Source organism: Anarhichas minor, unplaced genomic scaffold (assembly GCF_050575085.1).
Source record: "Anarhichas minor isolate MPS153535 unplaced genomic scaffold, ASM5057508v1 ptg000041l, whole genome shotgun sequence".
NCBI lineage: Eukaryota > Metazoa > Chordata > Actinopteri > Perciformes > Anarhichadidae > Anarhichas > Anarhichas minor.
In genome coordinates this window covers 3,589,358-3,603,210 of record NW_027466487.1, presented here as the reverse complement: position 1 = coordinate 3,603,210, position 13,853 = coordinate 3,589,358, and the positions used below count along the sequence as shown (strand labels likewise).

The window sequence follows — 13,853 nt, the reverse complement described above, 5'->3', positions numbered from 1 at the left end:
TACTCGTCTGTTCTGTTTGTGCTGCTGTTATTCACCTGCATTTTTTTGTATTTTTCAATTAAAGAAAGGTGACCTTTAATATCCCACAAGCAGATATATGAAGAGATAAACAGAGATGTTTATGTTGTTGACAATAATACTGAGAAAGTATCTCTCTGGAATATGCTAAATTGAAAGCATCTTGTTAATTCTTATTAATATCTTATTTCATTTTTGTCATCATATTTGCAATTTACGTCCTATTATGTCCCATTATATGACAGCTAAAACATTGTAATTAATCACAACTAAATATCTACTTTACTAGAAGCAGAATAGGAATAAGATATCTGTCTGTAAACTACACATCAAAAGGTGAAGCCCATATATTTGCAGAAATAGAAATTATGAAGGCAAGGCAAAGAAGAAATAATCTGTGATTAAAGGTTTCAATGTGACTCCACTCAAACTCTCCTCTATCAAGGTATATGTGACTTTATATGGCAGTATCAATAATGGTATGAGAAAGCAAGGAATGTCTGTTGTCTGGTATAAGAATTCCATGATTTTCATAATCCATCTGGAGAAGAAATTGCGTTTTATTGAAATGACCTCAAAACAAAACTCAAAAGACTTCATATCAAAACATTTTAATCAATAAAAAGATTGAAATTTTTACAAAAAGTGTATTTACAGAACTATGTAAACAGTAGCAAAAATACTGTATGTGTAAAGAAAAGAACAAAAAAGAGCTGCACAAGCTTGTAAACATCTTTGATAGGAACGCCACTAAACAACACTGACACTACCAATTACCTAGCAGGGGGTTTTATATCAGAAATCTCTCATCCACCAGAGTTTTGTTGACAAGGTTCTTTCTTCCCAGAGTGTTACGGATCAAGCGAAATATCTGTAATGAATGAGATGGTGTTCAATACATGTTATTTTTCGCACAGGGAAGGCAACATAAGGTATATATACATCAAGCACTGACCATTTGCTGTACGCATGTAAGCACCGCCGCAAGTACAAAGCTCTGAGATCCGAGGTCGACGACACAGAAGAACAAAGTGTCGAAGATCAGCAGCGTGGCCTCATTTCCATAAAACAGCACATCACTGAAGGAGTGGGCCTCATCTGAAAACAGACATTACATACACATCATATAAATACACTGTTTGGATATAAACAAACACAAATGTACAGCCTGTCTGTGCCAAGAGGTCGTTACCATTGTAAAAGAGGCTTTTGTCACTGGGTTCAAGGAACTCCATCCCTATGACCCTCTCAAACATCAGCTTGTCCTTCACTATATAGTCCATGTCCGGGTGCGCCTGAGGTAAATAGGGCAACGTGAGAGACAGAACAAACTGTACACAATACTTCAGGTCAATGGAAAGAACACATATACTTTACAATCCAACACATAAATGAATATACAATCAAACTGCTGGGTTCAATGTGCTTGTGTGTATTTTAACTAACGTGGTCTATGATGGATCCCAGGAAGTGGTTCATGGTCTGGTAGCCTCTGGCCCTCTGCTCAAACTGGTTAGCCGAGCTTGCGTCTATCAGCCGGGATGGTCCGTTCCTCTGAAGCACAGGAGACAAGCAACCACTTAAATTGAGAATGGGGAGCCAATTTTCTCTTTGTGTAATAGCTTAAAGCTCAATCAATAATCAATAACGCAACAGAGAAAGCACCGACCCTGCCGATCTGCTCCCGTATCCTGTCGTAGTGCGACCGCAGGCGGTTGGTGAGAGACACCTGAAAGGTCTGAATCTCTGTGTTTGGAAGCAGACCTCTCTGACCACACAGGGACTCCTTGAAACACAAAAAGATGATAGATATATAACATGAAATCAACAATGTCGCAACATGTAGTCTGTTGGTGTTCCTACCGATTCTCTGTTCAGGTTGTTGTTCATTTCCTCCATGTTTGTATCGGCGTGCCCATGTACTGAACGTCCGTGAATGTAGTAGCCAAAACAACGGTGAGATAACAGCAGCACAGAAATCTTTATAAAAACAAAGTACACATATGTAAAATAGTCCTGACAGATAAAATGTTTCAAATGTAATAATAATAATAACTTTATTTATATAGCACCTTTAAATACAGAGTTTACAAAGTGCATTGACAGACAAAGCAGCAAAAGGCAAGGCAATAATAACAATAACAATGTAGGCTAATATGCACATTGCTACTCACATTACTGATGGAGCAGAGATCTACAAACTGACGGATTTTGTCCTCCACAAAGTGCTCATGAAACACAGTGAAGAAAATCACCTGTAGAGACACGAGATTATCTTTTAAAAGAGCCCTCCACATTCATTCATACTGTATACAGTATTTATTTCATTATTTAAGAAAGACAGGAAGAGGTGAGAGATCGAAGGATGAGATAAGAACGACTGAGAGCGGTTTTACCTGCAAAAGTCCGATGCAGAGCCATAGCGTGGCTGCCAGACCGTAGCGCAGCATCAGGCTGTATGAGGGCGTGTAGGCCTGTGAGGAGCGCTGTAGAGTTGGCCAAGGGTCCCTGAGGGCCAAGTTAGAGAAACCCAGCACCTGAACAATAGACATGTCAGCGATTAGTAAAGGGACATAACAAAAGCTGCAAAAAAAAGAGCAGTGTGCATGTGTTGGTGTACGATGTACTTCAAGAAAGAAGAGCACGGCAATGATCTGAAAAGTGGGGCTGATCTTGCGGATGGTCTGGATCTCGTTCCATTCATTGGCCACAAAGTAGGTTCTCCAGATGCTGACCGGAGAGGGGTCACGTTTCGGCTCACCAGCAGCTGAAACAGAAAACAGAATATGGTGAATGGGATAAAAAAAACTGGATAATTTCTGCTTATAAGCTCCAAAAATCTATATTTGTACCTTGCACAGTTCTGCTAGTTTTGCTTCGTGGCCTCTCCCAGTCTATAAAGAATACATCAGTTGACACCTGAAGGATCAACTTGTGCAGAAACTGCACAGCCTGGAGACAAATACACAAAACAATACGTGTTCAACATGTCTAATAGAAGCACGCTATCCAGCTTTCAAAAACAATACTGTTCATTTTTAGATCTGTTAAGTAAGTGTCTAACCTTGAGAGCGAAGGCACAACCAATGTACGTCACAAAGCGCTCCTCTTGAGCAGGTAGTGGTAACAGCACAGATACAAACTGTTGGGCCTAAACAGACGCAAACACAAATTAATCACAGGAAGCAGCCAATAACAACCACAACTAAATCTATGCATTGAAGAGAAATTTCAGGCAAAGAAGGGAAAGGAGGAAAGCGACTTGCCTTTAACGTCTAAAGAGTGCAAAGAGGAAAAAAAGAGTTAGAAGTCAGAGAGAAGAGAAACACAATTTGTGTTTGGAAATTAAATAAAGTTCGAATAAAAAGGGCTCAAAGGAAAAAGCCACAGACATGATGACAATGATGCAAACATTAAAGATTTAAAGAAATCAGACTAACCTTGTAGAAGATGAGCCAGTAAAGTCCACTTCCCACGGTGACGGCGAAGAAAACATTGGCCAGATCTCCGGCATAAAACAACAAAAACTTCCCCATAGTCTGAGGCAGAGGAGGAGGGAGGGACTCGCATTACCCAGAGACCTTCCACTTAGCACTTATTGTATTACCACTAATTAGCATTTATTGTATTCGTATTAGTTTGTTTCTGCTCTTAGATGCTTGTGTAAACAACTTATGACTTCTGGTGACTAGTAGTTCTCTTGAATACCTATGTTGAATACACTTATTGTAAGTCGCTTTGGATAAAAGTATCTGCTAAATGACTGTAATGTAATGCATTACTGCCAAACTTCACACCGACATAAGAATTGTTATTATGACACATTAAAGATGCAATACCTCCATGTTAACGAGGGGCGAGGCGATCCTCCTCTTCCAGTTGACTGTCTTCAGCAGAGAGTAGATCACGGCCACACCGCCCATCACACCTAGAGCCGTCTGTGCACATCAAATATCAGAGCCATCACTGTGTGCTATAAACACTGAAGAGCATCAGTCACACACAAGAACGTAACCTTTGTCCGTCGTATTACACCATTTAACAATAAATGTACCATTAATACTTCTACTCACATCTGTTTTTATGCGAGCCTCATTCTGATCCATCTCGTACTCCACAGCAAACGTTGTCTAGAAACAGATGAATGAATTCAACGCATCAACAAGACAAAAGCTTGTTTGAGATAAACGAAGACAGCAACTTATTAGCCATTTTTCAGCTGACCGTGTGTGTGTGTGTGTGTGTCAACTCACAGTCACTGTTTGTGTATTGATATCCGTGATGGCAACGTCTCTGTAGGTCACAGTCATTAGAGGAGGAAATACCTGTCCTTCTTGGGTTCGTGGAACCAGCTGGAACCTAACCAAACACACATTTGATTAAAAATATCACCACGTCTGAAGGGAATAATGACTTTCTTTCTTTTTTTCTTTTTTTTTTGAATCATAGAGGTGTGCACATTGGAACCCACCTTATTTTGACACTGCTAGCTACACGGATGACTTTGGGCAGGGAACTCATGCTCTTCTCTCTTCCACTCAGCGTGTCGACAACAAACATACGTCGAGAAAGGTACCAGTTCTTAATTTTCTCTGTACAAGGACAAAATATATATTAAAGAAAATGCATGCATACACACACACACACACACATTCACAGGCTAAGAATTGAAGTTTCACCTTGGTTGATGAACCGCCCATTGTATTGCTGGTTATAGACCAGTGTAGGCAGGGGGAGAAGTTTTCTGTTCTCTCCTCCACCAAGATCCATAAACACATCATAGAACAATGGCTCGGGATGAGTACCCAACAGCTCTGCTACTGAGAGATCACACTACACACACACACACACACACACACACACACACACACACACACACACACACACACACACACACACACACACACACACACACACACACACACAACATATATTACAACTCGGTATTGCAAGAGAGTTTGTGCACAAACTCTAAGCTAAATGAAAGAAGAAACACTCACACTTTCTTGGTAAGCGGTTCCAAAGCTGAAGGCTGCTGCCTGTTTGGTGGTGGGTTGTGGACAAAGCTAAAATAGCAGAAGAGAGGTGGAGTGGAGTATTAACCAGCCTCCTATATTGTTTATACTTGGTATGAACCACATGACAATAATTTATGGTAATAACTGATAACTTTGTGTTTTTAACATGCACAAGAGTGGAGGCCTACTGGCCAACAATGACTGGCCCTACCACCTATCTATCAAGGAAAACCAAGCTGCTCTTCACATTTCATAACGCTTTCGTGTATGCAGACGCTTTATCCCATTTCTCATCAGTCATCTGACATCTTACCTGGAGATTACCTCCTCCTACTTGTTCCCATCTGAGGAACTCTCCTCTGACATTATAGACGGCGGCAACCAGCTTAATGTCAGTGTTCTGTCAGACAAACAGCATTTGTCAATTTACAACAATACAAATGTTTTGGTAACATTTCAGGTTTGCTGCACAATTTGTAAAATCACGAAACAATGATATTATTGTGATAACCAGAGGTAATCACTTACCTTGTTTCTTCCTCTGAAACTGAACCCAATGGGAACAGGATCGGTCTGAAGCACTCGAGTGGCCAGTCCCGGTTCGTCCCCATAGTAAAGCCATGGCAGATTAACTCTCCTGGAGAACCAAATGACAGTATAGGGGAATGAAAGCTTGCTGGTTTCATTCAAAATTTGCAAAGACAGCACAAGATATACATATATGCCATGATCGCATTGATTACCAGTAGGAAATGTCTTGAGTTGAGCTGAAAGAAGCTCTAGCTCTGAATATGGTGTTAAAGAGACCGCAGGCATCGGTGGAGACGCCGCTGAAGGAGTGCATGTTCATCACACACATGTTCCCGAGAGCCTGACACGCCGTCAGGTTGAAGAAGACCTGTAACCACAACATCATAAAATCCCCAAAATCATCAATGAGCACAGAACTGGCTTCCTGTGATGTTAGACCAAGAACAAGGTTATTTTTCAACATGAAACATGGAATAGGACATGGAATTACTAGGCAGGCTGCTGACGAGGAGTACAGGTTTTTGAAGAACCAGGCAGACTGGACACTCAACTTCTGCAAAGAGAACAGAGCGGAAAACACAAATCAGAATACATGAAAATAAACAAAAACTAAGTGAGCAAGCGATAGAGGAAAAGGAGACTCACCAACTGAGCATAGTTGACACTGGGATTCACATTGGTGGAGAGGCTGCCTGGAGGGAAACATATTCCTCCTGCCTGGAAAGTCACATACCAACCATGAATAGATATAGATGTATTCTACGAGTCTCTAACTGAATGGTGTGTGTGGAGGGTCAGCAGAACTCACCAGGACATTAGGAGGGTCACACACACAGGAGGAGTTAATGAAGGAAGCCTGACATCTCTCACACCTGAAAGACAATTTTGGAGACTGTTCCAACACTTGCATACTGTACACACTCTGACAGCACTTCACCAACGACGTTAAGAGAGAGTAAGCAGACATAAGCCATTTGTCAAAACAAACAAAATGGGATAATATGTCAATTAAGGAATACACTCTGTCATTGCAATGATGAGGGTCATGGACTAGTGCTTAATAGGCATAGATGGATGAAGACAGGGAAGATGCATTTTCTGACCTTCAATTGAACTTATAAGTGGATTCTGCACTTGTTCCACATCTTCATTTGACTGTGGGTTTGCTGTGCAGGGGTCCTTATTTATTGTATTACAGATAGGATTAAAAAACGGGATCAGAAAAGAAGACACTTGTATAGATATAATCCCCAATATTCAAAATTCCATAATGCTCCCATAAAAGTTTGAGTGGGAGGGAAATAACCCATTGAAAGAGCAATCTGGCTATTTAGTATTGAGTTTCATGAATTTGGGGGAAGAATGCTCTAAATTGAAGTAGCAGAGGCTGAGTGTTCTACTAAGCTCCAAAACTACTGGATTCAACAAGTAAAATAATGCAACTTGATTGAACACTTCCTGCCTGGTAAATACCTTTAAAATTCTACAGGCATGATTGTGCTGTGCTCCACTGAACTTACTATAATGTGTATATATAAATAATTTCACAGGACAGTACTGTGAATTGATTTGCACTTTCTATATTTTGATTAGCTTTATCCATTATATTCTGATGATTTCATTTCATGTTGAGAGTGTGAAATATTGATATTGTTGGAACAGTGACCATTTATTGTTCAATATTCATATCATTTCTAAAAAGGTCTGACCTCAGATGCCACGGTCAACCTGGGTGAACCAGCTGAATATATCAGTGTTTTCATAGTTTGGTGTGGATGCGTACCTGTCTCCACTGTTGTTTGGTACAGACAAACCAGGGGAGTTTCCATTACACATTTCACAGCTGGCCTCATCCAAAAGGTTTCCATTGACATCTCTCTCCACTGAAAAAACAGCCAATATTCAGCCATTTAAACATACAATACATTAATAAACTATCCTATTGCCTCGTGTTGAATGTGCAGCAAGCACATCGAACATGAACTACTGTTTATCAGAAACATTCTTGCAATTCATAAATTAGTCCTGTAATTGGTGACTCACCCAGGACATTTCCTGGTAGGCACTGGCACTTCCCCTCATCATTGACACTGCCTGGACAGCGAATACACCCAAACCCATCTTTAGATACTGCCTGTAATAAGAAACAACTTGTCAAACGATCATCATTATAAATGGCATGAGAAGCTGCGCAAGGAATGTGAGATGCAGTATCTACAGTATAATGTGAGATGAACACCAAATAAGGACATTATAGGTGAATTTCACGTACAGGTCTGTCAGTGGGACATTGCTGACAAGTGATGGAGGCCTTGTCAGTGGTGAGAGTTTGGTACCCAGTCTTGCAAATGCAGCTCAGTCCTGCAAAAAGCCAGAGAAAAGTTAAGAGCATGTTGTACAGTGCTGAGTTTGGAGATATTAGTTATGCCATAGGTTTTTGTTAAACTTTGCTTCCTGTTTTAGTTTGACAGTTCTCTCCTCTTGTGTCGTCTCATCTTACTTTACTTCCTGCCTTTGTTTGTTTCCCACTTGTGTGATTAGCTGTCATCCAAAAACAGAATAGCCAGAGAAGCATGCTGGCTTTCATACTGCAAAATGCAACCGTATGCAGTTGCACATCCTGGCATTTTTGGCATATTGCATTTGACATATTTTTGGCATACTAAATAGTATGGATAATGGCAGGGACAGATTGTCTGTACCGGCCTTATTAGTTCCACCTGTTGCTCGTTAGCCCTACTGTCACCTGTCCCTCTTTAACTTCCTCCTTTCCCTGTGTATTTCGTCTCTGTGCTCTTCTTGTCTTTTATCATGTCCGTCTTTGTCGTAACATGGAGTTTTGTATACCTGAAATCTGTCCCTGCCTGCTTTAAGGACTCTCAGCCTATAAGCTTTAATAGATATCTTGATTGTTTTCAGCCTGTCTTTGACTCTGCATTTGGGTCCTTCCTGCCTGTGCTGCTTCTTCAACTATGACAAGTTAATTAACAAATCCCAGATGCATGTTTCTTGTTAATAGTAATAAAAACAAGAGAGTATTTCACTCCCACAAGACTGTGAGGGGGAGTGAAGTCACTGTCAACACTTAGCGACTATTGCTGTATAAACTGTTGGTGGGATAGATGTTGCCATAGAAGACTAGCTTCAACATGTACAGTAAACAGAGAAGAACCATGAAAGCATCATGTTTTCCATTGCTATGCTGCTAAAGTTTTGGTAGATTGAGTAAGTAATATTTAAACATAATGTAAAACGGGAAAACCTCTGCAAAACACAACAAATTTTCATTTTCATTATTTAATGTATTTTTGGATATATTTTCTGTGGTAATGCATAACCAATGACCAATCAATGGTTCCCACTTCTCAGTTATGACAATTTGCTGCTTTCGTGATAGCAAACTCAATATCTTTTGGTTTTGAAATGATGTTCGGACTAAAGAAGCAATGTAATGACATCACTTTCGAAAATGTGATGTCATTTCACAGACCAAATAAAAAATGAATCGATAATGAATATTTTTAACATATGAAGAGTTTGGGTTGATTAATGCATCAACGTGGAACCCAGTGTATTGCTTTAAATACCAGTTTGACTATCCTGTATGATTTTGTCTCAAAGATACACAAACACTGATATGAGAAAATATTATTCACATTATATATATATATAATATTATTTTACAATATTAGTTTCAGACACATTTCCCGGACCTGTCTGTGGGAGCAAGTCTTGACTTTACTCGTTACTAAATTTAAACAGAGCCCGATACAGTCTGTTTTTGTGAATGAACAGTCGTCACAAGTTCTGAACTGATTTTGAATATCTTAGCTAACGCTAACTAGCTCTGCACCTAGCTTAGCTAACGGCTCTCCAGCTCATTGCGCTGTCTTACCACCTCACAGTGACAACACATTCGTTTTAACGTGAGACTGATCACACTTGTTGTTGTAGCATCGTCAGTAAATCACTTATCGTGATGTGGTGTGAAGATGGTAGCCGACCTGTTGTGCTCCGTCGCAGGTTTGAACCGCACCTCACACACGAAAGACTCGAGATATCGAAAAATTCTTCAGCGCTACAGTCTGAAGGAGACTTAAATGGAATGGCATACTGCTGGCCATTGAGTAGATCAATGTATACTAACAGAAATAATGTGAGAGGCGCTTTGTGTCTGTTTAGATACATCCCGTATATACCCCGTAGCGTCCTCGTCGCCATGGTAAACAACGGTCTTCCTTTTTACCCACAATCCTTTTCACCCAGCGTGATGACGTCGCGACCACATTAGGTTGTGCGTCACAGAAAAAAACTGTTTATGTTAGCCAATTTAATTTTAACTGTAAGTATGCAAATTAATACAACTTAAAAGCAAGGAAAATATGAGTGTAGAGTTAGGAATGAAAAATAAAGAATATAATCACAGTAAATCAGCTTTATTAGACACAAAGCCAAACTGTTCAAAATTCATATTATGAACTAATATTCTATACCTATGACTGTCAAAATGTGAGAGCTTGACAAGGAGGAAGGGAAGAGAGATATAAGGTGTGAACTGATAGAGTGTCTGTTTAAATGCATCACTTTTTGAAGTTAAGGCAAAGTCTGCTAAAGTAGATTTGCATAGAGATAAACAATACAGATTGATTTAGTTAAACAGGATACATTGTCGTTGGTAAATAACTTTTCGGGGGGCTGACTGTAGACAGATTAGTAGCGTTAACTGATTATTTTGTTCTGGGTTAACTTTATTTACCACGGGTGAGATGAGATGGGTGAGTCATAAGGGACTTTTGGCAGGAAACAACATGTTTGCAGCCGAGTCTTCTTCACTTCCTGCTGATAGTGTGGTGTTGTATGTTAATTTACCTGAAAGAAATAGAGTAGATGATATTATGAGAAGCATTACAAAGCCGGTTGGACTTTCTGTGTGGAAGAAAGAAGCTGTGCAGAGAATAGTACCCAATGGGCGTGAGAGGTGCTTTGGATCATTGTGCCATGATAAACTAGTTTTGTGGTTAGTTGTTGGCTGAAGAATTTTGTCTCTTTATAGTGCTAATTATATATTTTGTCCCTGTCCTTTTTTCAGATGTTTGATCTGAGGGTTACATTTTTTGAGGACTTATTACACATTTTTTTGTGGAGGGTGTCAAGTAGAGTTGAGATCCCAGAAGCGCTGCCCTAAGTAAAAGGCATAAAGACTAAAACACCAGGCCAAAGAACACAGAGCCTATGATCAGAAAATGAAATACAACCTAAGAGTTGATTAATGTATTCATGTGTATTGTGAATTATTACGAAGTGATTTAATAACCATAATGTGATTGTAATGATATTTCTGTCCACAAAAAGCAGTAGAAAATAGAAAACTGTTGAATGTGTCTATGACAAACACAACCTGTGTGGAAAGAGTGAAGTCATCGAGTTTACCAAATAAGGAAGTGTTCCTGTCAGTGTGTGTAATCTGATACATGCATGAAATCACGGGCAGCAGGGTGAGAGATGTGTAGAAGAGAGGAGGACTCAACTGGACAGGAAAGGAGTCGGCTCAGAAATAAGTTAATGTAATGATCAGACTGTAATAAGTCACTAAATGTCGTTTAATTTCTAATTCAGCCAGACACAGAAGTTACTTGTTAGAAAAGTATTGTCCTGACTGCGGCTCAGACTCCAGTCCTGTAGTTGGCGGTAATGTGCGTCACACATGTTGTCGAGAAAGTAAAAGGGGCGGGAGAGGGAAAAAGAGGGGAAAACCATAAAGTACGGCAAACGGCGCTCATTGCAGTTTGGACAAAGAAGAGAGCAGTGAGGTAAAAAGAGGAGCACTTCTCTTTCAGCATGTTGTCACGGCTAACTTGAGACATAACAGCAACCATAGTACTCGCAAAAAGATCAATTGTACACATCTGTGGTGAGTATTTTTGCATCTTCCTCAGAGACAGGAAACTTTTTTCAACATTTTGCCGGGCTCTCTTTCCCCTCCAGTGCTGCCGTTTGCCGCACGTATGTGCGCACGTGTGTTCTTTCCCAGCTTGATGTCTCGTGGTAAAACCTCAACATACTGCTAACGTGTTACTTTTGCATTTTTCACCATGGTGTCTTACTTTTCAGACGCCCCGTGGCCTGGTGTGAAAAAATGACCATAATCCTGCGATTGCAAGGCCTCGCTGTGAAGGCAGGTACTGAAGACATACGCACATTCTTTAAGGGCCTTCACATTCCTGACGGTGGAGTGTACATCGTGGGAGGAAGCCTCAGAGAGGCTTTTATTGCGTTCACCACAGAGAGAGATGCCCAGCAGGCCATGCAGTACACTGAGAATTTCCTCAAAGGGTCTCTGGTGACTCTACACATAAGCAGCATGGCAGAGCTGGAGCAAAAACTAAAGTCATCGTTGAAGAGGCAGAAACCCTCCCCCATGCAGCCTACCGTGAAGCGACCGCATGCAGCTCCAGATGCAAATGCTCTACCTTTGAATGCACATCCTGTCAATCCAAATACTGCAAATCTGCCTCCTAAGTTTGATGTTACAAATCTACCACTCTTGAATGCACAATTGGTTGATTCCAAAACTGCCTTTCTTCTCGGGATTTGTACCGTCCTCCAAGGTCTCCATTCCTCCCTTCAAAGTGAAAACAGCGTTGCAGTGCCAAGTGTTGATTTTCCCAAGGCTGACGGCCCGGTTGTGTGCGATGAGACGAGGACACAAAAGCAAACTCTGGACTCGAGGCCAGGCTACGTCAGGCTCTTCGGTCTGCCGGCCTCCACGACTAAAGAGGACATCTGCCAGTTCTTCACGGGGCTGACGGTGCAGGAAGCCATAGTGAATGTGGAGCTGGGACGCGGCCACGGCTGCCTTGTGAAGTTCGCCAACACGCAGGACGAGTGCGACGCTCTTCTCTTCAACCAACGGTCGCTGGGCGCCATCTGTGTGGAGGTACGTGGAGCTACTGAGAAGATGTGGACCAGTGCGGTGCAAGAATGTGAAACTGCTCTCGGAGTTGGGGAGAGAGTGACACCCGAGCGAAGCCCACTCGGGGGAACTGTAAACCACAAACAAAAAAACACTTCCGCACCGCTGCTCAAGAGGAGAGCCGTCAACCAGTCGCCATCTGAAACACCAAAAAAGCCAAGATGTACTCCGACTATGGAGTACATTGTCATGGTCACTAATTTACCCAAAATCATGACCAAGACTGAAATAAAAGAATTGTTTGGATGTCCAAACATTGCACACAGAAATGTACAACATCTGCTTGACCTGGAAGGCAGCAGAACAGACACCGCGTTTCTGATTTTTAACTGCACTGAGGATTACGAGTATGCAATAAATCTCACTGGCTGCCACGTGGGCTCTGATGCCATTAAGGTCTCATCAATCACAAAAAAAATGATGTGGGACACGATGGCCAAAACGCATCACAGAAATCTTAAGCAATGCCGGAAGACCGGCACGAAGAAGAAGGAACCGAATCAAGAGAGTAAAACAAATCCAGAAGAGACGCCAGACGAGACGCCAGAAGAGACGCTGAGCGAGACCCCGGGCCCGGCAGCTAAGACGTGCCTGTTTGTCAGAAACATGCCCGCAGATGTACAGAAACGCCACATAAAGAGACTATTTAGTAAATACAAAGTGAGGGAGGATAATATCATCTCCCTGCATGACAGTGATGGTAAATGCATTGGTGAGGCCGTGGTTCAATTCAAATCTCAAAAGCTTGCTGCACTGGCTCAAAGGCACGACGGCCAAAAGTTCTTGGGGACAAAAGTGCTTCTAACTCCCATAAGTATGAAGCAGATGGAGGACATCTTGGCAGGAAGTTGAACATTGACGCTCAAATGCAGACGCTGGCCAAAGATGGATTCTTATTATCTTACCATCAAGTTTGTCTTAACTGTAATTCTGCTTGATTGCATCAACCAGCTGAGTTTGAGTTGTTTACCACTTCGGTGTTTTTTTTGTTAAAATTTTATAACCATTGTTGAGCATTTCTTTACATTCCCTCTGTGACATTTCCATGTATTAAAAAAAATAAATGTTTAATTGTTGTATGTGATGTGACTATATACGTCTCTACATCTGCAACGTTGGAGCAGGATCTACTTTGAAACTGCAGACATCTATAATGAGATAGGATTAACTTCAACAACAGTCAACAGGAATTATTCAGACTCTTTGTAGTGTAATCTCGGGATGAAGTCATTTGATGCGTCCACTGAAACTTGCTCCACCAGTAGATAAGTGTCTCAAACACTTCTGGGATTACATTCGGAACGTATTGGGGA

At 41.1% G+C, this 13,853-nt stretch overlaps 2 protein-coding genes across 4 annotated transcripts; one reads left to right on the top strand and one right to left on the bottom strand.

Moving 5' to 3' along the window:
• Positions 1-613: 613 nt before the first annotated feature.
• On the bottom strand, positions 614-13,783 carry tmem67 (transmembrane protein 67). Of its 3 annotated transcripts, XM_076109327.1 has the most exons (29): positions 11,096-13,783; positions 10,324-10,436; positions 7,840-7,928; positions 7,611-7,701; positions 7,351-7,450; positions 6,376-6,439; positions 6,213-6,284; positions 6,058-6,120; positions 5,780-5,934; positions 5,565-5,673; positions 5,350-5,436; positions 5,019-5,084; positions 4,698-4,851; positions 4,490-4,610; positions 4,272-4,377; positions 4,092-4,148; positions 3,858-3,956; positions 3,459-3,557; positions 3,083-3,169; positions 2,871-2,970; positions 2,646-2,785; positions 2,415-2,555; positions 2,193-2,273; positions 1,882-1,998; positions 1,688-1,804; positions 1,465-1,572; positions 1,211-1,313; positions 974-1,116; positions 614-889 (listed from the first exon to the last, which is right to left on the bottom strand). In XM_076109327.1, the coding sequence occupies exons 2-29, from the start codon at positions 10,349-10,351 to the stop codon at positions 809-811; spliced, it is 2,778 nt and encodes a 925-aa protein (XP_075965442.1). In that variant the 5' UTR covers positions 10,352-10,436; positions 11,096-13,783; the 3' UTR covers positions 614-808. The 3 variants fall into 3 exon arrangements, with proteins under 3 accessions (XP_075965442.1, XP_075965441.1, XP_075965443.1); XM_076109326.1 differs by having other exon boundaries at positions 10,324-13,783; XM_076109328.1 differs by lacking the exons at positions 10,324-10,436; positions 11,096-13,783 and adding an exon at positions 9,572-9,803.
• Positions 11,318-13,617, top strand: rbm12ba (RNA binding motif protein 12Ba). Its single transcript, XM_076109329.1, has 2 exons — positions 11,318-11,478; positions 11,679-13,617. The coding sequence occupies exon 2, from the start codon at positions 11,704-11,706 to the stop codon at positions 13,390-13,392; it is 1,689 nt and encodes a 562-aa protein (XP_075965444.1). The 5' UTR covers positions 11,318-11,478; positions 11,679-11,703; the 3' UTR covers positions 13,393-13,617.
• Positions 13,784-13,853: the final 70 nt, after the last annotated feature.

What these genes read in the sequence shown, in the direction of transcription:
- tmem67 (XM_076109328.1), bottom strand. Translation starts at nt 9,788, where the DNA reads ATGGCGACGAGGACGCTACGGGGTATATACGGGATGTATCTAAACAGA. An exon ending in TGGGCGGTTCATCAACCAAG is followed by an intron (nt 4,611 to 4,697) that starts GTGAAACTTCAA and finishes GTCCTTGTACAG; the next exon opens with AGAAAATTAAGAACTGGTAC. An exon ending in ACTGGCTCATCTTCTACAAG is followed by an intron (nt 3,170 to 3,458) that starts GTTAGTCTGATT and finishes GCGTCTGTTTAG; the next exon opens with GCCCAACAGTTTGTATCTGT.
- rbm12ba (XM_076109329.1), top strand. Translation starts at nt 11,704, where the DNA reads ATGACCATAATCCTGCGATTGCAAGGCCTCGCTGTGAAGGCAGGTACT.